A 27,047-nucleotide genomic window follows, 5' to 3' on the forward strand; every position below is an offset into this window, starting at 1 on the left:
CTCACTGTTTTTTTTTTTTTTGTTTGTTTGTTTTGTGTTTTTTAAATTACAGCCAATAGTGACACGTTTGACATTATCTAAAATTACACCAGTCAAATGCAATAAGATAAACTAAACTACCCTTCCTGTGTTTACTCTGTAGATTCCAGAATGAAATGATGGTCAGTAAGTTGTAAGGTCCCACCAAAACTTAGACCAAACCTACGCCCTTGCAAGAAACGATTAAACTACTGTAACTAAGAATAACTAGAAGAAATAGACATGACTAGAAACACTAGGACACACTGAGCAATAGTAAAACTAATACAAGACTAATAAAAATAAGAAATAACGGAATTGTGATTAACTAAAATAACTGAGAAAGGTCTGGACCAAAGTAAAACAAAGCATATCAGATTTAAATAAAAGAGCAACTAAGAAACAACCCAAAAAGAAAACCCCAAATCCAAGTAATCAACCAAAGGTATGACAGTTTGCTGAACTTTTCTAACACTAACCTAAAGTTGTCTAAAAGTGCCCAAACATGTAGATTTATGGGTTGCTGCAGATCTTTTATCTGCTGAACTTACCTGAAATGATGATGTGCTTCAGGGAAGGAGAGCTGAAGCAATGGCAACAAAAGATCAGTTACAAAGCAATTCGAACAATTTTATTTTCACTTTCAGTTTTAATAGATCAGGTGATCTATAGAAAGACATATAAGATTACATGATACATTCATACATTGAGTAAAAATCTGTTTTTATTTGAATACTATGGATTTGAATGTTCATTTCAAGGCTTTGCTTGATCAAAGAGAAGACAATGAGGTACAATAAGTTATCAACCTTCTAACACAGAGATGCTCTCACTATTATTATTCTTCACACAAAGCAATGCATCCTTATCTTCTGCACCCAGTCTTCACCTCATGACAGAAAACAATAAACTTGAACCTTTTCATAAATTCTCACTTCCCAGCTTCCACTTCAACCATCTACATTGTTCTAAATCTAAACCATCCTATGTCTCTAAACATAGTTTAACAGCGACAAATACGTAAATGTTAACTCATATCAATGTAATCAATAAATGCAAAATAATTCTTAGCAAAGTAAACCAAATGAGTAAATGAGTATACATAGTACAGAAGTGCAACTAAGCATGAAAATAGTACACATAAGATAAAAAGCCAATGAGAAAGCATATGATAATATATTGATAATGATACAATTTTTCCAAGAGTGTGTCAGTGTAGTCGTCTCCAAAGTCAATCATCAGTTTCAGAGCATTCAGGATCAGAGCATCAACATCTGGATCCAGATGAGTTTCACTGCTGTAGTTCTTCATTAGGAGGATGCAGTTCATTGGGATCCCCAGACTGGAGCTGAAGTCTCTCATCTACATTTTAAAAAAACAAACATTTATTTTGAGCCAGTTAACTTTTTCTTCTGTTTTGAGTAAATCTTACTAGAGCTCACCTTTTTCTTTAAATGTTTGCTCCTGTAGACGTTTCTCAGATTTGTTTCCGTTTCCTCACAGGCTGCATCAATGTGGGTGAGAATCGCCAGCTGAGGGATTCCTGTGGATGAAGAGAGTTTGCTTTTTCTTGTATCTTGATATTGTATTAGCTATAAACAGATTTTAACAAGTATATACAAGTAATTCTTCCAAGATGAACTTTTAGAAATGGAAATTATGAAACCATGTATAAAAGACTAATCTGTAAAATGTCACTTTCATTTCTTTTCTACATGTTTTTTCTACCTACTTTATGCAACCCTATGATTTTTGAAGTAAAATTTGAGTATTTCGCTTTCTTCTGTTTGCAGTTACATTACTTTACTGAATGCAAGCTTAGTTTATATTTTTGTTTCTTACCCAGATCACTGGCTGCTTCTCTGATTTCCTTCATTTTCTTTAGAACAGAGGATTTCATTTGTGGTGCATCAGCAGAATAAACACAAACCAGAACATGAACTCTGTCACTGATGGATGGGGAAGGTTTGTAGCCAGAATCACCAGGAGAAAGTGAAGATGAAGGACTGAACTGTGTAAGAAAATAAATATATGTTAAATACCCATAAAAATGTATAGAATTTTATTTATACATTTCTATGTATGTATGTGACTTCGAGATGCTAAAGCTGAGTGTAAAAGCTTTAGAATCTAAGTCATAAGAACAAACTTTTTAAGTGACGGCTGAAAATTATTTACAGAAAAAGATACACTACATGTACCTTATGTCCATCCTTCACGTGACCCTTCAAGGCCAGAATGATGTCTTCTGTTCTGACTCCTCTTCCATCTTCGTCTTCCAGACCCATGATGTCATTGAACACAAAAGGATAACTGTCTCCTCTGCCTTCTTTCTTAATTTTATAGGTTTGATACTGAAAGAAATTGAGTTTCATAATTATCGGTCAAAGCCTGGTTTGGGGCTGACTTTTAAAAATATTCTAGCAGGCGCTGAGGAGGATTTGGGCCACGCCCACCACATCTTGTTATGGATTTCTGTTGGGGGCTGGATAAGGAGTTTGGTGCAGCTTGGCTACAATCTGTGGAATTTAGAGACAACAGTTTGGCAATGGCACCATGTCGCCACGCCCACATCCTCCACCAAAACCTACCAGTACTGGAGGTCAAGTCACACCAGAATGTCTTCTGTCACTAAACGAACTGTCATGCTGATTAAGTCACAGGGGTCAGATAGGGACAGTTCAAAGTAAAACATTGTACTTCCTGTTGTTGTTTTTTGTTTGATGGCAAGACCTCAAATTGTGAGGCCTAGCAATGCCCCTTCAGCATGCTCAAAAAATCCCAGTTATGGTAACTTTTACTTTCATGTGCCATATGAACAAACTCTTCAAGTTTGGAGAAAATCCAGGGAAGTAGACACAGCTGGGATCAATCAAGAGGGTGACGGGACAACACAGAGACTCAACTGACACAGAAACCTAAATAAACACAGAAAAATTCAAATCCTTACAGTTTCATTGATCATAATGGGGTGATGTTTTTAGAGAAAGTCCAGTCAGTCTGAGAAGTTGATAAGGGGAATGTAGGTGTCGGCGAAAAAGTATCATTTGACGGAACAAAAATAATAAAACTCTATGATTGCAATATGCTTTCACAGCGCTTAGCTGCTCAGGTGTAAAAATAAGAATAAATATTCAATGTTAAATTAGAAGTTATACTGACCGATTTTGTGAAGCTTTGATCAGAGGTTGTTGCACTGGCCAGAGCTTTGTTGGTCATTCTCCCTTGTAAAACAGAGTTGACAGAGTTGATGAAGCTGGACTTCCCCATACTGACTGGTCCGTAGAGTAAAACTCTGATCGCTTTGGCTCTTTTATTTTGAGGTTGAAAGTTCCTTGTGTACTGCAGAGGTTCCTCGTTGTTTCTGTTGCGATGCGAAAATAAGGGTCACAACAAAAGTCATATCTGCCAGAATAAACTCCTGGCTCCTCATCAGCACAATTTATGTTTTTTTGGATCATTTTGTAAATAAGATTTTTAGAAGAGTACATTTAAAACACTTTTCAAAATCACAACAACTAAGTAAGCCACATCCCTGTGGATTAATGTAGATTTCCAGCATTTAATTTCCCTACAGGGTAAATAAAGTCTTTCAATGTGTTTGTTTAAAGTATAAATAGCTGAAAATATTGTTGCAATTAATGCATAACTGAGCAAATGAGAACATATGGGAAGAAAATAAATGAACTCTTAAGCCATATTATGATAAACTAAACAGGAAGATTGAAAGTTAGCAAAATAAAAGAACATTGATATATAAATGAACAAGTATGTTAAAGATTAATAACAAAATGGTGAAGGCATTCACAGCGAATTTTAAAATGTATATTAAAAAAATTAACTAAGGACAAAAATACATTTTAAAACCTGCGTTTAAACCAGGCTCCAAATGAACTGAAAAATGTTGTCCTCATTACATAACAACACATGTTCACTGTTTTCAGTGCTGCATAAGGGAAAGTAACCTGGGCTGTGTTTAATAAACTCCTCCACTGTTAAGACTTGAAAGAAGAGATTGTGAAAGAACAACAAACACTTTGGCAACGTGCTGGTGGATAGAAACAAATGTACTCACCCCCATTTTATTTCTCTCCATGGAGTTGTTAAAACTGTGATGGAGAATTTAGAACAATGTCTGAAAAACTCAGTCTGGCAATCAGAATAATTTGCTACTGATTATGCTTTTGATTAAATACATAGGTACTGCATGAGCAGTCAAAGTTAAGCAATCAAATAGTTAATATAATAATAATAATAACAATAATAATGGGAGAAGAAACACTTATTCTTTGTAATAACCTGAATAAATAACTGAACTTATGTGGACATGATGGAGGTGCTAAACAGTAAAAAATCAAAGGGTAAGTTTACTTAGGTCAAAAATTTGTATAAAAAATTATTTAGATTTTTACATTAAGTTCATGGAATAGTTGGTGTTGTTAAATCTGTGAATTTCAGTGTATTGAGGCAGAATATAAAACAGATTCAGCTCTTCAGTGAGAAGATGAGTCCAGAAAAGAAAAAGTTCTTACGGGGAGCCGACTGAGGACCTGAATGATAAAACAGTCATAATAAATCATGTAAAAATATTTTGCAGTTCCAGTTCAAATCATGCTTCGATTATTATAGGTTTCATTTTATTGCTTGCTGCACTATTTAGCCTGCTATTGCAAGAATGCTTGTGGACGTTCTGTAATAAGAAAATAATCCCATCATTTTCTTGCACATTTAATATTTTAGTGTAAATAATTAGATTTTTTTTTTTACATGTTGGCAATTTCTCCATAATTGTCACAGCTGTACTGTGGCATGTATTATACAGAATATGTGCACAACCACTGCAGAAATAATACCAATGCGACTCAAATGACGCAGCTACAGTTCATTGTTTGCACATTTCTTTTCAGAAAACAAAAGTGACGTTTAATCCCCCACCTGCTACCTGATTAATTATATAACTCCTTGAGGAGACTCATAAAGCATTAATAAAGCATGATAATTCCTAAATCGTTAAACGTTTATTAAAAACAAAATCAAATGAGATGGTGATGTCACTGAAAAGCAATTTACCCAGGCACAGAACAACAAGAAGCTGTGAATATCATCCTATTGACCTTAATTATTAATTCAGATTTCACAAAAAATTACATAAATAGCTTTTAGCAGACTTAAACATTACAAGACCTGACATTTAAAAAGATTTCAGTCATGTTCTCATGGGTGAGTTTAAATCAAAGTGTCTGTACTGGACCCCAAATTATTTACATTTAAAATTAGTTATTTGTTTGCAGATGACCCTATTATATTTTATTCTAATGACATTGTGACCCTATACATAGCATAAATAATGAACTAAATAAACTGAAAATGTGGACAGATATCAACAATATCCATACAAAGTTACCAAACAGATTTTTAATTATTAATAGAACTAAATATTTCCTAGAATACAATGGACTACATTTATTTTGTTGTTTTTTAGTTTTACTGTATTGAACATATTTTATAGAAGTCTGGGATAATAACTACACAAGTTTGCTAAATCTCATATTTATACTCCAGACAACATCACACAAATTGTTTAGTTCTGCAATCTCAACTATTAAAAATGTGAGCGGTGCAACATCTATTTTTTTTATTATTTATATGGCTCAAAATACATTTAAATAAAGTGGAAATGAACTGAAATCTTAGGCCAGCTATGATCTGCAGTTAGATCCTATAGAGTTTAATTGCAACTTCATTTCAGTGGAATGATTTGAAACTGACAGTAAGTTAGAGTATATATTATACAGTATGTGTCTCAGTGAAACAATCATGTGAAACTTACGAGGTTCTGGATGCTGATTCCCCATGACTGGGAACAAAGAGCTGAGAGAGAGAGAATGAAGAGTTAAGTTTATTCACTCCACCTTCCGTTTCTCCCTTTTTAATTTAATATCCTTTGTTTGGATCTTATAAATGTTATCATTTATTTTTACTCATAAAAATATGAAAGAGTTTATTTGTAGCATTTAGTAAGACAAACCCCAACAGTTTGTAGGCGTAGTCGTCTCCGAAGTTAATCATCAGTTTCAGAGCACTCAGGATTAGAGTGTCGACGTCTGGATTCAGCTGAATTTCATGAGTGTAGTTCTTCATTAGGAAGATGCAGTTCATTGGGATTCCCAGGCTGGAGCTGAAGTCAGTCATCTATATTTAAAAAAAAAAAAAAAACATTTATTTTGAGTCAGTTATTTTTTTTCTCCTGTTTGAATAAATCTTACTAGAGCTCACCTGTTTCTGTAAATATTTGCTCTTGTAGACGTTTGTCAGATTTTTCTCCATTTCCTCACAAGCTGCATCAATGTGGGTGAGAATCGCCAACTGAGGGATTCCTGTGGATACACAGAGTTCTTGGTTGAGGTTCGTTTTGCTAAGATTACTGCAGCAATGCAGTGTGACATGGAGTCAATCAGTCTGTGCTGCTGTTCAGGTGTTATGAGAGCCCAGTGACCATCAGCTCTTCTGAATTGTTGGGTCTGGTGTATCACATCTTCCTCTTCACAATACGCCAGAGATTTTCTATGTAGTTAAGGTCGGGTGAGTTTGCTGGCCAATTAAGAACAGAGACACCCTGGTCCTCAAACCAGGTATCGGTGCTTTGACACTGTGTGCAGGTCCCAAGTCCATCCATCCATTTTCTTACATCCTCATGATGCCATTGGGGTCGGGTGCCTATCTCCAGTTACCAACTGGTGAGAGGAGGAGTACAACCTGGACATGTTGCCAGTCCAACGCAGAGATGCTAAGTCATATTTTATAATTAAATCTGCATCTCAGTAAAGTTGGTCAGCAGCAGGAAGTGCCCTAAAACTTCCTGGTAGATGGCTGCGCTGTCCTTGGACCTCAGAAAACACAGTGGACCATCACCAGCAGATGACATGGAGACCCAAGTTATCAATAACTATGGAAACTTTGACTGGACCTCAAGCAATGTGGATTCTGTGTCTCTCCTCTCTTCCTCCAGACTCTGGAATCTTCATTTCCAAAGGAAAGACCTGAGTTCACTCTGTGAATCTGTAAATGTTTTGTTTTTTTTACAATCTTCTCTCCACATCTTTTCCTTTCCTTCACCTCTATGAATGTGATTGAACACAGAGCTCTGTGCACAGCCAGCTTCTTTAGCAATGACCTTTTGTGTATTGCCCTCTTGTGCAAGGTGTCAAAGGTCATCTTTTGGACAGCTGTCAGGTCAGCAGTCTCTCTATTGATTGTGTAACCTACAGAACTGGACCTAGAGACAATTTAAAAGCATTTGAAGGTGTTTTGAGTTAATTAGCTGATCAGAATGTGGCACCAGGGATCTTCAATCTTCAACCTTTTCACAATATTCAAATTTTCTGAGATACTGAGTATGGAGTTTTTATTAGTTGTCATTAACACTAAAAGAAATAAATATTTGAAATTTACAAGTCTGTGTGTAACAAATGAATATAATATACAATTTTCTCCTTTTGATTGGAATTACTGATTTAAATAAACTTTTTCATGATTTCTACTTTTTGAAATCATTTAAACCTCTATTATAATAAACACAATGGAGGTTTATTATGTAACCTCAATGACTGTTTAAAGTAAAATTTGAGTATTTTTGGCTTAGTTACATTTACAGTTACGTTACTTTACTGAACGCAAGTTTATGGTATATTTTTGTTTCTTACCCAGCTCACTGGCTGCTTCTCTGACTTCCTTCATTTTTTGCAAAACAGACGACTTCATTTGTGGTGCATTAGCGTCATAAATGTGAACCAAAACATGAACTCTGTCACTGACGGACGGGGAAGAGTTGTAGCTAGGATCACCATCGGAAAGTGAAGATATAGGATTGAACTGTGGAAAAAAAATATGATACAATACAATTGCTACAAACATATATATTCCATGTCAAGCAAGATTATTATAATAGCTTTAGAAGGAGGAATTTTTAACAGTAAAAAATACGGATGTATTTGTACCTTATATCCGTCCTTCACATGACCCTTCAAGGCCAGTTTGATGTCGTCTGTTCTGACTCCAGTTTTTTCCTCCAGGCCCATGATGTCATTGAACACAAAGGGGTAAAAGTTTCCCCTGCTTTCTTTCTTGATTTTATAGGTTTGATACTGAAAGAAAAAGAAAAATGAAAGCTGTTTTTATGTAAACAGCTCATATGTAGCTGCTACAAATACATTTAAAACTATGAGAAAAGCAGTAAATGTGCTTCAAAATACATATATTAGTTCAATTCTAATCTTAAATTAGTTTTGCGAAATAAAATTCTGAACATGTTGCTACATAATAAGTCTTTGTGGGATAGTTTCTAACATTAGCGGACTGAATGGCCTCCCAGTCATGCAGCACGCTGTTGTTTTGCGGCGCCACAATGTCTCAAACTGAATCACATCAAATGTTTTCTCTGTTGAATAATCATAAGCTTTAACCATAAATGTATCATGTTAGCTGTGGATAGAGGGTGAACGAGGAATGACAGCAATTTCTACATTTTATTTAAAAAAGTATGAATTAACATTCCACACAACCATGAGGAGATTAATTGATCCACCAAGCAGAGATGTATAAGAAATCATAAATCCTAAAAATAAGAATAAGCCTTTAACATCAAACAAGAAGTTATACTGACTATTTTTGTAAAACTTTGATCAGAGGTTGTGGAACTGGCCAGAGCTTCCTGGGTCATCCTCCCTTGCAGGACGTTGTTGACAGAGTTGATGAAGCTGGACTTTCCTGCACCGACCGGTCCACAGAGTAGAACTCTGATCACTTTAACTTCTTTATTTTGAGGTTGAACATTCTTCATGTACTGCAGAAGTTCCTGTTTGTTTCTGTTAAAATGTGAAAATAAAAGTTTCAATTAAAATGATTGTTTCTGCCAGAACAAACTTTTGCTCCTGAGAGCTTTTATGACTTCACTTACACTTTTGCTAGGATCATGTAGGAGCCAATATTGATTATCATCACAATTATCGGGTAAACGTTATGATTACCCGATAATTATCAAGATAGACATTCCTGAAAATACAGAATTGTCCTGTATTTGAGGATTGATGTGAGTGTCCTGTTTTAAATCAGTAAAACTCTTAAATGATACATTATCTTTTCCACGATTTTGATATGTTTTAATGTTCAGGGGCCTCATGTATAAAGTATGCGTACACACAAAAAAATGTGCAGCACCATGTTTTACGCACAAGCTGGCATGTATAAATATGAACGAGGGGTGAAAGTTTGCGTAAATATATACAAACTTTTTCCTTGGCGTGAAAATGTGCTGCAGCCACGCAAACTTTTTCTGTGAAAAATTTCAAACTACAAAGAGTCGAAACTCACCTAAATACACTGAAATCTGACGGCATTCAGTTATTTAGACCAAGAATCATCAAACCAGATGTTTATTCATCATTTTAATATTTTATTGTTTAAACGTAAATGATGAAACTGGTTATTATCCTCAGATAATAACCTGACAAGCACACAAAATAACGAAAATATAAATAAAAGGATGTGAAAACCTCACTCCAATGTGAGTAATAATTGTCCTCAGTTTTTGTCTCATGAAGATGTAACACATTGGTCTGTGCGCCGAAGCGCATGACCTGCATCTATGGGTTAATTTCATTCTGACTGAAAAAGTAAAAGCGGGTGGATCAGCAGATTAACTTTTGATTAGGTTTAAGGTGATCTAGGTGTGGAGATAATCACACATTTAAAAGTAGCTGCACAAAGATGAGCCAAGTAATTGTTTGGCTTTGATGCAGAACATCGCCTGTTGGAGGATTCAGAGGGAGCGATTGATCAGAGATCATATTGATATGCAGGAAAATGTTGATGAAAGTTTATTAGTGTTTAGATTGCCCAGTCTGATCGTCCTGGTCATTTAAACCTTTCTGCAACTTTACGACAGTTGAAAGGCACATACATTGTTTTATCCGTTTTCTTTGACAAAACCTGAAAATAACTTAACTTATATAATAACTTTAATAACTTAAATATGTTATTCCAAACAAACTAGAAAACATTATGCAAACCTGACATGATTATAAACTGGGAGTTTTGCTGTCTGATTATGCAAAGGCAACAAATATACTGGTGACATGCAGATATACAGAAACAAATTTACTCACCCCCAGGATATTTCTCTCCATAGGGTTGTTAAAACTGAAAAATAAAGAGAATAAAGAGCAACGTCTAAAAGAATTAGTCTTGCAAAAAGTAAGCAAAATTTGTGATTTATTTTGTGTTTGATACATAACTTGGGTCCAGTTAGTAAAATATTCCAGCAGTTCATTTGATAAAAATTTGATAATTTGCAAAACTCTTGCTTTGATGTAACTTCAGTTCTACTTACGTGGAGACGGTGGATAAGCCCACTCTGGAAAAACAGATTAAGATTAAGGTTAAGATTACTTAAGTCAAAACTGTTAATATGATAAGATTAGCTATTTTTTGTGTGAGAGTGAAAATACACAGAAGAAATAATCACTGTACTTATACTTAGTTGGTAAATAAGAAAACAGACACAAGTTGAATAAAAAACTTGCCCTGTGGGTAATTAGTAATGCTTCCATTACTATACTTTTAGACAATTACTCATCATATCAGTTTAGTTATATTCTAGAATATGAATTTATAATGGTTTAACAGTAGCTTAATTTCATTTAATTATGTTAGATAATTTAAAACAGAAAGTAACTTAGAACCTATTAAACTGCCTGCATCTTGATCATGCAACTCTGTGTTACTTACCAGATGAAGATGATGAAGAGTTACCCGCCATGACTTGGTCAAAAATGTGCTATGAGAGAAAATGTGAGAATAAAGTTATTTTTTTCTCTCCATATTGTTTTGCTTTTATTATTTTACAAATAATAACAAATAATTAGTTTGTAGCTTCAGAAGCTACAAAATAAATGAATTCAGGATGAATGCAAGTCTTTGTGTCATTACTGCCCCCTCGGATACCAGACTGCTGAAGAGTTCAAAACACAAAAACAAGCCAAACCGGAGTGGGGGGAGGAGGGAGCCTCAGAAGAACGGCTAGGACAAAAACAAGACTATAGTTCTTAAGATCATGAAGGAGCACACAGTCTGGCAGTCTGGCAATGCAGGAGCAGCAACCTTGGAGGACGCAGGCAGTGCAGGAAGTTTGGAGGCCATGAAGCCGGAGAAGCCCACAAAGAAACTCTGGAGTCTGACCAGGAGGCTGGAGGAGCTTGGCGCCAGCAGTGGCTGCAGGTAAGTGAGACATGCCACTGCTGGTTCTGCAGTAGGCTGGAAGGTTGTGGGAGAGGTGGCGATGGATTTAAACACTATGGGTGGAGACAAGGAGGCTGCTGCTGAAAAATTGGTGTGAATAGTGGATTTTAAAGTTCTGATAAGTGGAGCGAGCTGGAAATCATGAAGACAGTGACAGAAATAACAAGGAGACATGGAGGTGACAGTCGGACCAATCAGAAAAGCTGTGGGGGGCTGATACCGACGGGAAGTGGTCTTGAACTGTGATGCATTGTGGCAGAGGTGGATGATCCTGAAATGAGGCCAGTTGTGGTCGGGGTGGAGTGGGTCTGTTAATCTTCACCTCTTCAATATGTTCATTAATCCAAGAGATGACAGGAGTGAAAATTCTGGTTCTAAAACTGTCTTGAGGTGAGCAGCAGCAGCCACCTGTTCCCAAGGTGAGGTTATGATGGAAATGTTGTCTAGTTTTAACTTGATATTTCTTAGAAAGTTCTTTGTACTCTCACCTTGGAGAATCTCTGCTGGGTCCAGCTGGCTGGTTTCAAACAAAGGCAGCAAGTGGATTTGATGATTTAATGAAAAAGTTATGAAATATAAAATAGATCTAGGATCATCCAGCCAGGAGACACTGGGAGAATACTGGGAAGCACAGGGAAATGATGGGAGGAACCAGCGAGGAGTGACTGATAGAGAGGAGCTTAATTACTGGGAGGTTGATTACTGAAACAAAGAACTGGAGTAATTAGCAAACTGATCACAAATGTGAGGGGGAGAGAGGAGAAAGGCTGACTGAGGAGAGAGAGAGAGAGAGACAGACATGGGGTGAGGGAAGATGTACAGGGAGCTAGAAAATAAATCTACAGGGAATAATAATAGACATAAGAAATTATTAAACTAGAGTATCTAAGAATAACTAGAAGAAATAAACACTATGAAGGACTGAACCAAAGTAAAACAAAACATATCAGATCTAAATAAAAGAGCAACTAATAATCACAGAAAACAGAATCCAACTAATCAACCAAAGGTATGATACTTTGCTGACCTTTTCTAACACAAACCTAAAATTGCCCAAACACATAAATTCATGGGTTACTGCAGCTGTAATGAAGGTTTTTTATCTGCTGAACCTACCTGAAACGTTGATGTGCTTCAGGTAAGGAGAGCCGATACAGTGGTAACAAAAGCTGAGTGCAAAGATATTTAAAGGATTTTACTTTCACTTTCAGTTTTAATAGATCATGTGATTTATAGGAAAACCCGCTGGTTGATTCATGAACATTCAGGATGTTGAGTGAAAATCAGTTTTTATTTGAATAGTGCCAAATTGCATTAATAATTGTAAATAAATATTATTAAAAACAATAAATATTATTTACAATATTTGACTGGCGATTCTCACCCAGTCAATGTGGGTGAGAATCACCAGCTGAGGGATTCCTGTGGACACAAAGAGTTTCTTTTCTTGTAACTTAACAATAATTATATTTTAACAAGAATATTAAAACCTCTCAGGATTCATTTAAATAAGTGACAAACATTTGTGACATCATGAAAAAATGACTAAGCAGTAAAATGTTATTTTAATTTCTTTTCTATGCTTTTCTTTACCACCTATTTTATGTAACCTCTATGATTGCCGAAGTACAGTTTGAGTATTTTTCTTACATGTGTTTACATTCACATTACTTTACTGAATGCAAGTTTATTGTGTATTTCTGTTTCTTACCCAGATCACTGGCTGCTTCTCTGATTTCCCGCATTTTCTGTAAAACAAACAGCTTCATTTGTGATGCATCAGCAGAATAAATGCAGACCACAACATGAACTCTGTCACTGACGGACAGGAAGAGATGTAGTCAGGATCACCAGCAGAAAGTAAAGATGCAGGTTTGAACTGTGGAGAAAAAACATGATGTCTGTTAAATAAAAATGCAATGAAAAACATATTTCTTATCAAAGCAAGATGGTTGTTTTAGCTTTAGGATCAGAGCCAATAACGACACATCTTTCAGATGACTGTTGAAAATAATTTTAAAAGCAAAAAAAAACCATACTGTTATAGCTTCGACAAGCCAAAGCACAACAACCGGAATTAAGTTAATTATTGATATTTATTGTTGCATGCATAAAAGGATTCCCCGCTAGCTTTATCCGTTCGTTGTCAACCCGACATGGGGATCATACCAAACAGGATGCAAGTATTCAGGAAAGTTCCCCAAAACAAACGAAATAAAGGAAAGGTTGTCAGCCCGCCCTCACAAGTACTACAAGAAGAAAAACAATCCTAACTGGGCAGACTAACAAAAAAGGAAAACCAAACGCTAAAAAGGACAGCAGGAAGCAGTGCAAAAACTGTAAAACAGAAACACAAAAATTACTAAATGCTTATTAAATCATTTTAATCAAATCAACCTAAAACACATTAAAACACTTCCTACCTGTATTGCGTAAATCAACACTCCCAGATTAAGCCTTGGTGTAGCCGATCTGGTGCAAACTTAGCAAATAAAACAATATATAAACATACAATTCATTCTAATTAAAAAAGACCAATATATAAAACCTACCTGCGGCGTCGAACGCTCAGGTAACGCTACCAGCCAACACCATCATCAATGCAGTCCTGTATAAAAACACCACATCAGCACAACTTACTTAAAAGAATCACTTTAAAATGGTTTCCTCCAACCAAACAGTGGGCCCAACACACAGCCGGTCTAACACACAGGAAATTGATACTTGGCCACCATCCTTCCAGCTTCCCTTTTATGGAGGCTCAGGCTGTAGAGAGTGCAACACCTAAAGGTGCCACCTGTAACAATACTATTTGTACCTTATAACCATCCTTCCAGTGTCCCTTCAAAGCCAGTTCGATGTCTTCTGCTCTGACTCCTCTTCCCTCTCCGTCCACAGACCCATGAGGTCATTGAACACAAAGAGATAAAAGTTTCCTCTTCTTTCTTTTTTATTTTGTATGTTTTATACTGAGAGAAAAATAAAAGAGGTTAAGCCGTTTCTTTATGTAAACAGCTAAAAACACATTTGCAAACATGCTTCAAACTGCATATTTTTGTTTAACTTTAAACGTGAATTTGCTTTGTGAAATAAAATTCTGAACATGCTGCTCTTGGAAAAGTTCCTAATAAATAAACCTGTAATCACAGAGTGTAAGAATTTTGCTTCTTTTTTTTTACCACACCCTTAACCCAGATATTAATTGGACATGATCTACCAGCTTGCTTGTTCATTTTGCATCTGGAAGAAAATATATATTTAAGAGTTACATTGCCGCCCCTCATCCACAGCACTGATAATGTGCTTGATAAATAAATAATCTGTTTGTACAGTCATTTGACGTGTGGTTCAGATTAACCTGGACCTAATGACACACTGGTGCAGCGGTCTGGTGTGTTTTCAAACTTTAGCTTCAATGCTAATTAATACAGAAGCGGAGGCATTACCCTACAACTTTTAAACATACATTTGGTATTTTCCACGCTTAATGCAACCCTACAAAAGTGCGCTGGTTAACGAATTCAACATAAAGACAGGCGAATATTACACAAGCCTAGTTTATGAACTTTACCTAATGCTAACATTAGCTAGCACGATATGCTAACGGGGACAAAATATGCGACTGACGTCATAAGTTGTGTAAGATTTCTTCTTTGAAAACAGGGTGGACACTTTAGTAGCTGTTAACGGTGTAATTTTGTGAAGATAAATTATCATTCACATTCTATGTCCCGTTACTGAAGAGAAGCAGGTAGCTCTGCAGTTCAGGACAGAGTTCTGAGGTGAGAAAGAGACAAAGTCATCCGCTTTAGTCAGCGCTAACCAATAGGAACACGTCTTATGTGTTCACTCTTTGTGAATCTGTAAATGGGTTTTTTCACAATCTTCTCTCCACATCTTTTCCTTCCCTTCACCTCTATGAATGTGATTGAACACAGAGCTCTGTGCACAGCCAGCTTCTTTAGCAATGACCTTTTGTGTATTGCCCTCTTGTACAAGGTGTCAAAGGTCATCTTTTGGACAGCTGTCAGGTCAGCAGTCCCTCCCTTGATTGTGTAACCTACAGAACTGGACTTCGAGACAATTTAAAAGCATTTGCAGGTGTTTTGAGTTAATTAGCTGATCAGAATGTGGCACCAGGGATCTTCAATCTTCAACCTTTTCACAATATTCACATTTTCTGAGATACTGAGTATGGAGTTTTTATTAGTTGTCATTAACACTAAAAGAAATAAACATTTGAAATTTACAAGTCTGTGTGTAACAAATGAATATAATATACAATTTTCTTCTTTTGATTGGAATTACTGATTTAAATAAACTTTTTCATGATTTCTACTTTTTGACTACCACCTGTTTATTATGTAACCTCAATGACTGTTGAAGTAAAATTTGAGTATTTTTGGCTTAGTTACATTTACAGTTATGTTACTTTACTGAACGCAAGTTTATGGTATATTTTTGTTTCTTACCCAGCTCACTGGCTGCATCTCTGACTTCCTTCATTTTTTGTAAAACATCGTGCTTCATTTGTGGTGCATTAGCGTCATAAATGTGAACCAAAACATGAACTCTGTCACTGACGGACGGGGAAGAGTTGTAGCTACTGAACCACTCAGGACCCATAGAACACAATATTAGGATCAATCATCACACAGATTTATGTTTTCAGGGTTTTATTTCTGTTAATTATGATTTTTTTTTTCACTTACAGCTACTAAAATTACAACATTTAAAATTAGAATACTAAAAATTAAGCTCTATTTTAAGTGAACTTATAGTATTAGCAGAAGAAAATATCTTCATGTCAGGTATTATCTTTACTGAATAATAACTGTAATGATAATTGCAGTGCTTGCAGCAATAATAATAGTGCAACACTTGCCTCTACTCATTCAGGCCACAGATGCTTCACTCTCTGAATCTCGTTCACAGTAAACAGCTTTTATTAAGGTTTCTTCATTTGTAATGAACGTCTTTAGTGATTTCAAACTAACAGGAAAGTTTGATGAATGCTACAGAAAACTGTCAGTCCAGCCTTTCTCAGTTTGTCTTTATGGTTTATGACATGGTTAATAAGGAATAAATTTATTTTGATAAAATTGGTCCTCTTCTATCTGATCTTCTATCTCTTTTTGTTCTACTTCTTTGTTGACTAACACATCATCTTTATTTCTTCAGTCACTTTGTTTTCTGCTGCTACTTCTATGGCGTTTACACCTGAATAGTGTTTTAAATGAAACCAACTTAAAGAAAAAACAAACTTACTATAATCAAAGCTGCTACTGATGTTTATTTTATTAATATTAACCCCACTATTTCACCTCATAATTTTTCACTGATATGAACTGTATTACTGCTGTGATTTTCATGCATATCCCCACAAAGTTTTCTGTGGCTTCATAGTTTCTCGGCGTAGTCGTCTCCGAAGTCAATCATCAGTTTCAGAGCATTCAGGATTAGAGTGTCGACGTCTGGATTCAGCTGAATTTCATGACTGTAATTCTTCATTAGGAGGATGCAGTTCATTGGGATCCCCAGACTGGAGCTGAAGTCACCCATCTATATTTAAAAATGAACATTTATTTTGAGTCCGTTTTTTTCTCTCTCCTGTTTGAGTAAATCTTACTAGAGCTCACCTTTTTCTTTAAATGTTTGCTCCTGTAGACGTTTTTCAGATTTTTCTGTGTTTCCCCACAGGCTGAGTCAATGTGGGTGAGAATCGCCAGCTGAGGGATTCCTGTGGATACAGAGATTATTTTCTTGTATCTTGATACGGTATTAGCAGTAAATATACTTTAACAAGTACATGAAATTAATTCTTCTCAGATGAATTTTTGTATGACATAATGTAAAAAGATTAAACTGTAAAATGTCAATAATGTTTTAGAGTTGAAGGCCTCTCCCTTTGCTCTCCTTTGCTTTGCCATGATGGATTTTATGGCTTTTCTAAACACCATGAAATGTTTGAGAGTAGCTGCATTTCCTAATTTCTTTTTTTCACATTTTTATACTTACAGGTGTTAGTCAACAAATGTGAATATCATAGAAAAGTGGACTTATGTCAGTAATTCCATTAAAAAAGTGATACTACAGTATATTCATTCATAACACAGAGACTTTACAGATATATTTTAAGTGTTTGTTTCTTTTAAATGTTGATGATTAGAACTCAAAACTAATGAAAACCCAAAATTCAGCATCTCAGAAAATTAAAATATTATTTAAGACCAATACAATAAAAGGATTTTAAAAATGTTAGCCCACGAAACATATGAACATCAAAAGTATGAGCATGTACAGCACAGAGTTCTTGGTTGAGGTTCGTTTTGCTAAGATTACTGCAGCAATGCAGTGTGACATGGAGTCAATCAGTCTGTGCTGCTGTTCAGGTGTTATGAGAGCCCAGTGACCATCAGCTCTTCTGAATTGTTGGGTCTGGTGTATCACATCTTCCTCTTCACAATACACCAGAGATTTTCTATGTAGTTAAGGTCGGGTGAGTTTGCTGGCCAATTAAGAACAGAGACACCATGGTCCTCAAACCAGGTATTGGTGCTTTGACACTGTGTGCAGGTCCCAAGTCCATCCATCCATTTTCTTACATCCTCATGATGCCATTGGGGTCGGGTGCCTATCTCCAGTTACCAACTGGTGAGAGGAGGAGTACAACCTGGACATGTTGCCAGTCCATGGCAGAGATGCTAAGTCATATTTTATAATTAAATCTGCATCTCAGTAAAGTTGGTCAGCAGCAGGAAGTGCCCTAAAACTTCCTGGTAGATGGCTGCGCTGTCCTTGGACCTCAGAAAACACAGTGGACCATCACCAGCAGATGACATGGAGACCCAAGTCATCAATGACTGTTGAAACTTTGACTGGACCTCAAGCAATGTGGATTCTGTGTCTCTCCTCTCTTCCTCCAGACTCTGGAATCTTCATTTCCAAAGGAAATGCAAAATTTACTTTCATCAGAGAACATAACTTTTGGACCACTCAGCACCAGTCCAGAGTTTTTATCGTCTTCAGACAAGACAAGACTCTTCTGATGTCGTCTCTTGTTCAAAGTGGCTTGACACCAGGAATGTGAGCTGAATCCCATGTCTTGTATTTATCTGTGTGGTGGTTCTTAAAGCACTGACTCCAGCTGCAGTTCACTCTTTGTGAATCTGTAAATGTTTTTTTTTCACAATCTTCTCTCCACATCTTTTCCTTTCCTTCACCTCTATGAATGTGATTGAACACAGAGCTCTGCGCACAGCCAGCTTCTTTAGCAATGACCTTTTGTGTATTGCCCTCTTGTGCAAGGTGTCAAAGGTCATCTTTTGGACAGCTGTCAGGTCAGCTGTCTCTCTATTGATTGTGTAACCTACAGAACTGGACCTAGAGACAATTTAAAAGCATTTGCAGGTGTTTTGAGTTAATTAGCTGATCAGAATGTGGCACCAGGGATCTTCAATATTCAACCTTTTCACAATATTCAAATTTTCTGAGATACTGAATTCTGAGTTTTTATTAGTTGTCATTAACACTAAAAGAAATAAACATTTGAAATTTACAAGTCTGTGTGTAACAAATGAATATAATATACAATTTTCTCCTTTTGAATGGAATTACTGATTTAAATAAACTTTTTCATGATTTCTACTTTTTGAAATCATTTAAACCTCTATTATAATAAACACAATGGAGGTTTATTATGTAACCTCTATGACTGTTTAAAGTAAAATTTGAGTATTTTTGGCTTAGTTACATTTACAGTTATGTTACTTTACTGAACGCAAGTTTATGGTATATTTTTGTTTCTTACCCAGCTCACTGGCTGCTTCTCTGACTTCCTTCATTTTTTGTAAAACAGACGACTTCATTTGTGGTGCATTAGCGTCATAAATGCAGACCAAAATATGAACTCTGTCACTGACGGACGGGGAAGAGTTGTAGCTAGGATCAACATCGGAAAGTGAAGATATAGGATTGAACTGTGGAAAAAAAATATGATGTATTTTCAATACAATTGCTATGTTACTTTAATCATGTGACTTTGGACTCTACTTTGGCCACTTTCCACCAAGCTGTTGACTGCCACACTAGGAATAACAGGACAATCGACCTCCTGTATGCCAATGTGAGGGATGCATACAGAGCAACACCCCTGCCCCCACTAGGGAAGTCAGATCACAACCTCGTTCACTTACAGCCACTGTACACCCCCCTGGTCCAAAAGCAGCCTATAACATCCCGCTCCATCAGGAGGTGGTCCCCTGAGATGGAGAGTGCTCTGAGAGACTGTTATAACACCACGGACTGGGATGCACTGTTCAGCCCACATAGCAAGGACATAGAGGGGCTGACACACTGCCTGACGGACTATCTGAACTTCTGTGCAGATGTGGTATCCCCTGCCAAGACTGTCCGCTGTTACCCTAATAACAAGCCATGGGTAACGCGGGAAGTCAAAACTGTCCTCAATAAGAAGAAGGCTGCCTTCAGGAGAGGAGACAGGGAGGCCATGAAGGCAGCACAGCAGGAGGTGAAACAGTGTGTGAGGGAAGCAAAAGACAGTTACAGGAGAAAGGTGGAGCAGAAGCTGAGAGAGAACAACATGAAGGAGGTCTGGGAAGGTGTGAGGACCATCACTGGCCTCAACACAAAGACCAGAATCGTTGGGGGAACAATGGAGAGGGCAAACGAACAGAACAACTTCTTCAATAGGTTCAACCAGTCCATGGCCCCCCAACCCCCTCTCTCACTGCAGCCACCCCTGCTCCTTACCACACACCTCCCCCCAGACAACACTACACTGACAACCCCCCCACACACCTCAGCACAACCCCCGCCCCACTTCACCACAGACCAGGTCAGAGAACAGCTGAGGATGCTCAAGCCCAGGAAAGCAGCAGGGCCGGACCAGGTGTGTCCAAGGCTGCTGAAGACCTGCGCTACTGAACTGGGAGAGCCACTACAGCGGATCTTCAACCTCAGCCTGCAGCTAAGGGAAGTGCCCACCCTCTGGAAGACATCCTGCATCGTCCCAGTGCCCAAGAAGAACAGGCCCAGCGAGCTGAATGACTTTCGGCCCGTGGCACTTACTTCACACCTGATGAAGACGTTGGAGCGGCTCTTCCTCGGCCTCCTCAGACCCCAGGTGGAACATGCCCAAGATCTCCTGCAATTCGCCTACCAGTCAGATGTTGGTGTGGAGGATGCCATCCTCTACCTGCTGCACCGGGCCCACTCCCACCTGGATAAGGGCAGCGGCACGGTGAGGATCCTTTTTTTGGACTTCTCCAGTGCCTTTAATACAATCCAGCCCCTTCTGCTCCAGGATAAACTAAACAGCATGGGAGTAGACCCGCACCTGGTCACCTGGATCCATAGTTACCTCACCAACAGGCCGCAGTATGTCAGGCTGAAGGACACCGTGTCTGACACGGTGGTCAGCAACACAGGAGCCCCCCAGGGCACAGTGCTGGCCCCTCTTATCTTCACCCTGTACTCCTCTGACTTCCACTACAACTCGGAGCTGTGTCACATACAGAAGTATGCTGATGACACAGCCATAGTCGGATGTATCAGGGACGACAGAGAGGAGGAGTATCGCTGTCTGGTGAGGGACTTTGCTCTCTGGTGCCACACAAACCACCTTGAACTCAACACCGCTAAGACGAAGGAGCTGGTTATAGACTTTGGGAGGTCCAGACCAAAGCCGAGACCAGTCACATTAGTGGGAACTGAGGTTGAGGTCGTGGGCTCCTACAAATACCTCGGGCTGTGGCTGGACAGTAAACTGGATTGGTCAAAACACACTAGCCACCTGTATGGGAAAGTGTAGAGCAGGATGTACTTCTTGAGGAGACTGCGGTCCTTTAACATCTGCAGCAAACTGCTCTGGATGTTCTACCAGTCTGTGATTGCCAGTGTCCTCTTCTACACCGTGGTGTGCTGGGGAGGCAGCATATCCAAGAAGGACAAGTCCAGACTGGACAAACTGACCAGGCGTGCCGGCTCTGTGGTCGGCATGAAGCTGGACTCTCTGTTGACGGTGGCAGAGGCGAGGACACTGAACAAACTGCTGGACATCATGAACGATAGCAGCCACCCTCTACACGCCGTCATCAGCAGCCAGAGGAGCCGGTTCAGTGACAGACTGCTGCTTCCCAAGTGCCGGACCAATAGATTTAAGAACTCTTTTGTCCCCCATGCCTTCAGACTGTACAATTCCTCATTGGGGGGGGGGAGGTGACACAGGACAGAGGGTAGAAGGAGTAGTGACCCCTTGTATTTTTCTCCATACTTATCAGGTCAAACCACATAGTGCAATACGATATCACTGGTCAATCTATCCGCCAAATTCTTATATTTTTTTTGTGTTGTATTTATATTTACTTATATTCTATATTCTTATTCCTTGTTTCTTGCATAATTTAAGGTTTTTCTTGCATAATTTAAGGTTTTGGTTACTCACATTTAGTGTGTAACTTAGTATTTAATTTGTATTTTGTATTCTTTTGCACTTTTGCTTACTGTGTGTTATCTTTGTTTTTTGCCTGGGAGCTGCTGGTAACTTCAATTTCCTGAGGGAGTCTTCCCAAAGGATCAATAAAGTACAAGTCTAAGTCTAAGTCTAAGTCTATGAACATATATTTTCCATGTCAAGCAAGATTATTATAATAGCTTTAGAAGGAGGAATTTTTAACAGTAAAAAATACGGATGTATTTGTACCTTATATCCGTCCTTCACATGACCCTTCAGGGCCAGTTTGATGTCGTCTGTTCTGACTCCAGTTTTTTCCTCCAGGCCCATGATGTCATTGAACACAAAGGGGTAAAAGTTTCCCCTGCCTTCTTTCTTGATTTTATAGGTTTGATACTGAAAGAAAAAAAATTAAAGCTGTTTTTATGTAAACAGCTCATATGTAGCTGCTACAAATACATTTAAAACTATGAGAAAAGCAGTAAATGTGCTTCAAAATACATATATTAGTTCAATTCTAATCTTAAATTTGTTTTGCGAAATAAAATTCTGAACATGTTGCTACATAATAAGTCTTGGTGGGATAGTTTCTAACATTAGCGGACTGACTGGCCTCCCAGTCACGCAGCATGCTGTTGTTTTACGGCACCACAATGCCTCAAACTGCATCATATCAAATGTTTTCTCTACAGTCAGGCAGATCTCACCACACAGCCGCAAAGTGAACCTGTAACATGAACAAGTGTAACAGGGCCGCCCAACTGACAAGAGTGGAGATCAGAAAACTGGTGCCATAAAGCGAGAACTCTCAAAACAAATAGTCTCTGTGACCCTCATTATGCCCACCAGACATGATGACAGGTCAGATGATACTGCTTGTTGTCTCTTATGTGAGGTTAGCATAGTTTTATTTTTCTAACTACTAAATATTTTTGTTGTTATGACTGTTGGCCAATAATAAGCTTTAACCATAAATGTATCATGTTAGCTGTGGATAGAGGGTGAACGAGGAATGACAGAAATTTCTACACTTTATTTAAAAAAAGTATGAATTAACATTCCACACAACCATGAGGAGATTAATTGATCCACCAAGCAGAGATGTATAAGAAATCATAAATCCCAAAAATAAGAATAAGCCTTTAACATCAAACAAGAAGTTATACTGACTATTTTTGTAAAACTTTGATTGGAGGTTGTGGAACTGGCCAGAGCTTCATTGGTCATCCTCCCTTGCAGGACGTTGTTGACAGAGTTGATGAAGCTGGACTTTCCTGCACCGACTGGGCCGTGGAGCAAAACTCTGATGGCTTCAATTTCTTCATTTTGAGGCTGAAAATTCTTCACATACTTCAGAAGTTCCTGTTTATTTTCACCTCTGAACAGAAATAAAGGTTATAATTTTAATAATATCAGGCAGAATGAACTTCTGGCTCCTCATCAGCTTTGTGGCATAATTTACCATTTTTGGATTCTTTTGTAAATGCAAGTTTTGGATTTGCATTTACAAGCCAAAGTGGTAAGGACTTTGCATTTCACCACATTTAACAAAGCCACAGCCATATTGATTTATGTACAGTACAGATCAAAAGTTTGGACACACCTTCTAATTCAATGGGTTTTCTTTATTTTCATGACTATTTATAAGGCAAGAAATCCCACTTATTAACCTGACAGGGCAGGTTGACCTATGAAGTGAAAACCATTTCAGGTGACGACCTCTTGAAGCTCATCAAGAAAATGCAGAGTGTGTGCAAAGCAGTAATCACAGCAAAAGGTTGCTACTTTGAAGAAACTAGAATATAAGGGCTATTTTCAGTTGTTTTACACTTTTTTGTTTAGTGCATATTTCCACATGTGTTATTCATAGTTTTGATGCCTTCAGTGTGAATCTACAATGTCAATAGTCATGAAAATAAAGGAAACTCATTGAATTAAAAGGTGTGTCCAAACTTTTGGTCTGTACTGTATATTTTCATAATTTAATTTCCCTATGGAATAAATAAAGCCTTTTTGAATTGAATTGAAAGTGTTTTTAAGGTATTAATGGCTGGAATCATTATAGTTATTGATGATGAGCTCACAATAGGAAGACAGGAAATGAATTATCAAGTGATGTTATGATAAACCAAAACCCCCTGAAATTGCAAGTTAATAATAAAAAGAATGTAACACTGTAAAAAGATTATTCACATTGTATTTTAAAATGTATATAAAATGAACAAAAACTAAAAATACATAATAAAACTGGCGTTCACACCAGGCTCCAATTGAACTGAAATATTGTGCTGACTGTACTTTTTCTGTTTCATAACCGTAAACAAAACATTTTGGCTTTTTGTACCAAAGGCATTGGGATATTAGTTTATGTTTTATTAAAGTTAAATATGTTCTTTATTTAAAGAGACACTGCTGGTTTCAATGCTGGTTCTCAAACTTTGGGGACGATGTGGTGTTCTAATGTCTGGACTGTTATGGTTTTGGATAAAGTCCAGTCTGTCCTAGACGTTGATAAGGGGAATGTAGGCGTCTGCATAAAGGAAAGTGACCTGGGCTGTGTTTGATCAATTCCTCCACTGCTAAGACAAGAAAGAAGAGATTGTGAAAGAACAACAAACACTTTGGCAACAAGCTGATGGATAGAAACAAATGTACTCACCCCCAAGTTGTTTCTCTCCATGGAGTTGTTAAAACTGATGGAGATTTAAGAACAATGTTTTAAAAAAAACATCTTGCAATAGCAAGAATAATTTGCTACTGATATCACATTTGATTAAATACATAGGTACTACACAAGCAATCAAAGTTAAGCAATAATAATTATTATTATTATCATTATTATTAATAATAATGATATTATTATAGAACCACAAACACATTTTCTCTGTAAAAGCCTTAATACATAAGTTTGACTTACGTGGAGGTGGTGGAGGAGCTAAACACAGCAAAATAGATTAAGTTTAATTGGGCCAAAAATTTTAATTAAAAAAGTGATAGATTTTTACTTTTAGTTTATAGAATAGTTGGTAATATATAAAACAGATTCAACTCTTCAGTGAGAAGGTGAGTGCATTTTTGTGTGGGAGTGAAAAGCAAAAGTACTTACGGGGAGCCGGCTGGGGAGGAGGCTGAGGAGGAGGCTGAGGGGGAGGCGGTGGTGCTAAATGATAAAACAGTCATAATAAATCATGTAAAAATATTTAGCAGTTCCAATTCAAATCATGCTTCGATTATTATACTGTTAGGCTTCATTTATTGCTTGCTACACCATTTTGCCTGCTATTACAAGAATGCTTATGAACTTTAATAAGAAAAAGTTCACAATAAGATAAAGCTCCCTCATCATTTTCTTGCGCATTTAATATTTTACTGTAAATAATTAGACAGATTTTATTTTTGTACATGTTGAAAATTTCCACCCCTTGATTGTCACACCTGTTCTGTGGCATGTATTGTGAATATCATCCCATTGATCTTAATTATTAATTACGTTTTCACAAAACAATTACATAGATAACGTTTAGCATATTTAGACATTACAAGATCTGACATTTATTAAAATCTCTGTCCTGTTCTCATGGATGAGTTTAAATCAAAGTGTCTGGGTATTTCTTTCAGGGTCCCACAAGGAGCTGTACTAGACCCCACATTATTTACATTTTTAAATGTACTTTTTTGACCCTGTTAGATTTTATTCTAATGATGGCTATTGTAATCCTATATATAGCATAAATAATAAACTAAATAAACTGAAAAAATGAATGGATAATAATATCAATATAAACAAAGTTGCCAAAATAGTCTTGATTAATAGAACAAAATATTGGCTCAAAATATATTTAAATAAAGTGGAAATGAGTTGATTACTCATTGTTTAATTGCAACTTCATTTGACTTGAGTGATTTAAAACTGACAGTAAGTTAGAGTATATATTATACAGTATGTGTCTCGGTGAAACAATCCTGTGATACTTACGAGGTTCTGGATGCTGATTCCCCATGACTGGGAGGGAGAGAATGAAGAGTTAGGTTTATTCACTCCACCTTCTTTTTCCCTTTTTTGTTTAATATCATTTTGTTTGGAGCTCTTTTAAAGCTATACATGTAAAATTGAGTTTTAAATTTTTATTCAGAGGAACATGAACAAGCTTATTTGTAGCCTTTACTAAGACAAACCCCAGCACATTATTAGAAACATTGACCAGTTCAAACAATTAAAATAGAGAATTAATTAAATATATTGTCTAAAAGTTCCCAAACACACAAATTCATCAGTCAGTGCAGCTGAACTGCAGCGATTTTTCCTGTTGAACCTACCTGAACAGGTGAAGATCTGTAGAGAAGGAGGACGGTCGAAGTGGAATAAAAGTAAGAGTTCAAGGTTTTTATAGGATATTTTTGGTTTCACTTTTACTTTGAGTAACTCATCTGACTGATAAGAAGAGCCAATTAATGGTTAACAAGAATACATTTTGGTACTTTGCTCTGGAGTGTTGCTTTGATTCTTTCATGCATATTTGTGAAATCCTTTAATCTCCATGGCAACCATTCAGCTGTGTAAAACCTCTAGGTGGCGCTAGCTCCGTCTTTGAGACAAAGCTGCAGTTATTACAGAGGAAACTAGAGATCAGGCCTGGAACCTGGGAGTAGTGATGAACTCTGACCTGAACCTCCAGAGCCACATAAAGGCAGTTACAAAGTCGGCCTTCTGTCACCTGAAGAAGATTTCCAGGATTAAGGACTTATGTCTCAGCGAGATCTAGAGAAACTCATCCATGCATTTATCTTTAGTCACATTGATCACTGCAACAGTGTTTTCACAGGTCTGACTAAAAAATCCTCCAGCTGCAGTTGATCCAGAACGCTGCTGCTGGTGTTCTCACTAAAACTAGGAAGATAAAGCAAATCACACCAGATCTAAAGTCCTTCTACTGGCTCCCTCAGACAATAGACCATAAAATACTTCTGTTAGTTCATGAATCACTGAAAGGCTCCTTGCTCAGTGATTTACAAACTGGGTTTACTGCAGTTGTTATGCAGTAAACACCCTGGTTTCACAATTAGTCACTGTAACTTTTTATGATGTTTTTATCATGTAAAGCCCTTTGAACTGCCTTGTTGCTGATAGTTAAATCAGGTTTGGCTGAAGTAGAAGCACAAGAGTCTAGGACTGACATTAAAACCATTTTTGTTTTGTTCACATTTAATAAGTACCGTACTGTGTTTTTTGATAACATGTTATTTTGTATTTTTTTAGCAT

General features: G+C 37.2%; 2 protein-coding genes across 4 annotated transcripts; both read right to left on the minus strand.

The window, feature by feature from the left end:
* Nucleotides 1-626: 626 nt before the first annotated feature.
* On the minus strand, nucleotides 627-12,482 carry LOC102225563. Of its 3 annotated transcripts, none has more exons than XM_023337546.1 (17): nucleotides 12,430-12,464; nucleotides 11,802-12,015; nucleotides 10,804-10,852; nucleotides 10,406-10,429; nucleotides 10,182-10,215; nucleotides 8,681-8,882; nucleotides 8,016-8,162; nucleotides 7,722-7,890; nucleotides 6,295-6,395; nucleotides 6,047-6,210; nucleotides 5,849-5,889; nucleotides 4,094-4,127; nucleotides 3,181-3,382; nucleotides 2,220-2,372; nucleotides 1,861-2,029; nucleotides 1,461-1,561; nucleotides 627-1,380 (listed from the first exon to the last, which is right to left on the minus strand). In XM_023337546.1, the coding sequence occupies exons 3-17, from the start codon at nucleotides 10,832-10,834 to the stop codon at nucleotides 1,138-1,140; spliced, it is 1,815 nt and encodes a 604-aa protein (XP_023193314.1). In that variant the 5' UTR covers nucleotides 10,835-10,852; nucleotides 11,802-12,015; nucleotides 12,430-12,464; the 3' UTR covers nucleotides 627-1,137. The 3 variants fall into 3 exon arrangements, with proteins under 3 accessions (XP_023193314.1, XP_023193312.1, XP_023193313.1); XM_023337544.1 differs by having other exon boundaries at nucleotides 11,802-12,084; XM_023337545.1 differs by lacking the exon at nucleotides 11,802-12,015 and having other exon boundaries at nucleotides 12,430-12,482.
* A 3,520-nt stretch (nucleotides 12,483-16,002) lies between these two features.
* On the minus strand, nucleotides 16,003-25,788 carry LOC111609267 (interferon-induced protein 44-like). The gene is made up of 9 exons (XM_023336589.1): nucleotides 25,764-25,788; nucleotides 24,894-24,947; nucleotides 24,705-24,722; nucleotides 24,447-24,480; nucleotides 22,958-23,165; nucleotides 22,037-22,183; nucleotides 19,124-19,292; nucleotides 16,953-17,053; nucleotides 16,003-16,875 (listed from the first exon to the last, which is right to left on the minus strand). The coding sequence occupies exons 1-9, from the start codon at nucleotides 25,786-25,788 to the stop codon at nucleotides 16,714-16,716; spliced, it is 918 nt and encodes a 305-aa protein (XP_023192357.1). The 3' UTR covers nucleotides 16,003-16,713.
* Nucleotides 25,789-27,047: the final 1,259 nt, after the last annotated feature.

Source organism: Xiphophorus maculatus, chromosome 7 (assembly GCF_002775205.1).
Source record: "Xiphophorus maculatus strain JP 163 A chromosome 7, X_maculatus-5.0-male, whole genome shotgun sequence".
Taxonomy (NCBI): domain Eukaryota; kingdom Metazoa; phylum Chordata; class Actinopteri; order Cyprinodontiformes; family Poeciliidae; genus Xiphophorus; species Xiphophorus maculatus.

What these genes read in the sequence shown, in the direction of transcription:
- LOC102225563 (XM_023337545.1), bottom strand. Translation starts at nt 10,834, where the DNA reads ATGGCGGGTAACTCTTCATCATCTTCATCTG. An exon ending in CTCTTCATCATCTTCATCTG is followed by an intron (nt 10,430 to 10,803) that starts GTAAGTAACACA and finishes CTGTTTTTCCAG; the next exon opens with AGTGGGCTTATCCACCGTCT. An exon ending in ATCAAAGCTTCACAAAATCG is followed by an intron (nt 2,373 to 3,180) that starts GTCAGTATAACT and finishes AATTTCTTTCAG; the next exon opens with TATCAAACCTATAAAATTAA.
- LOC111609267 (XM_023336589.1), bottom strand. Translation starts at nt 25,788, where the DNA reads ATGGGGAATCAGCATCCAGAACCTC. An exon ending in TGGAGAGAAACAACTTGGGG is followed by an intron (nt 23,166 to 24,446) that starts GTGAGTACATTT and finishes ATTTCTGTTCAG; the next exon opens with AGGTGAAAATAAACAGGAAC. An exon ending in ATGTGAAGGACGGATATAAG is followed by an intron (nt 19,293 to 22,036) that starts GTACAAATACAT and finishes TTTTTTCCACAG; the next exon opens with TTCAATCCTATATCTTCACT.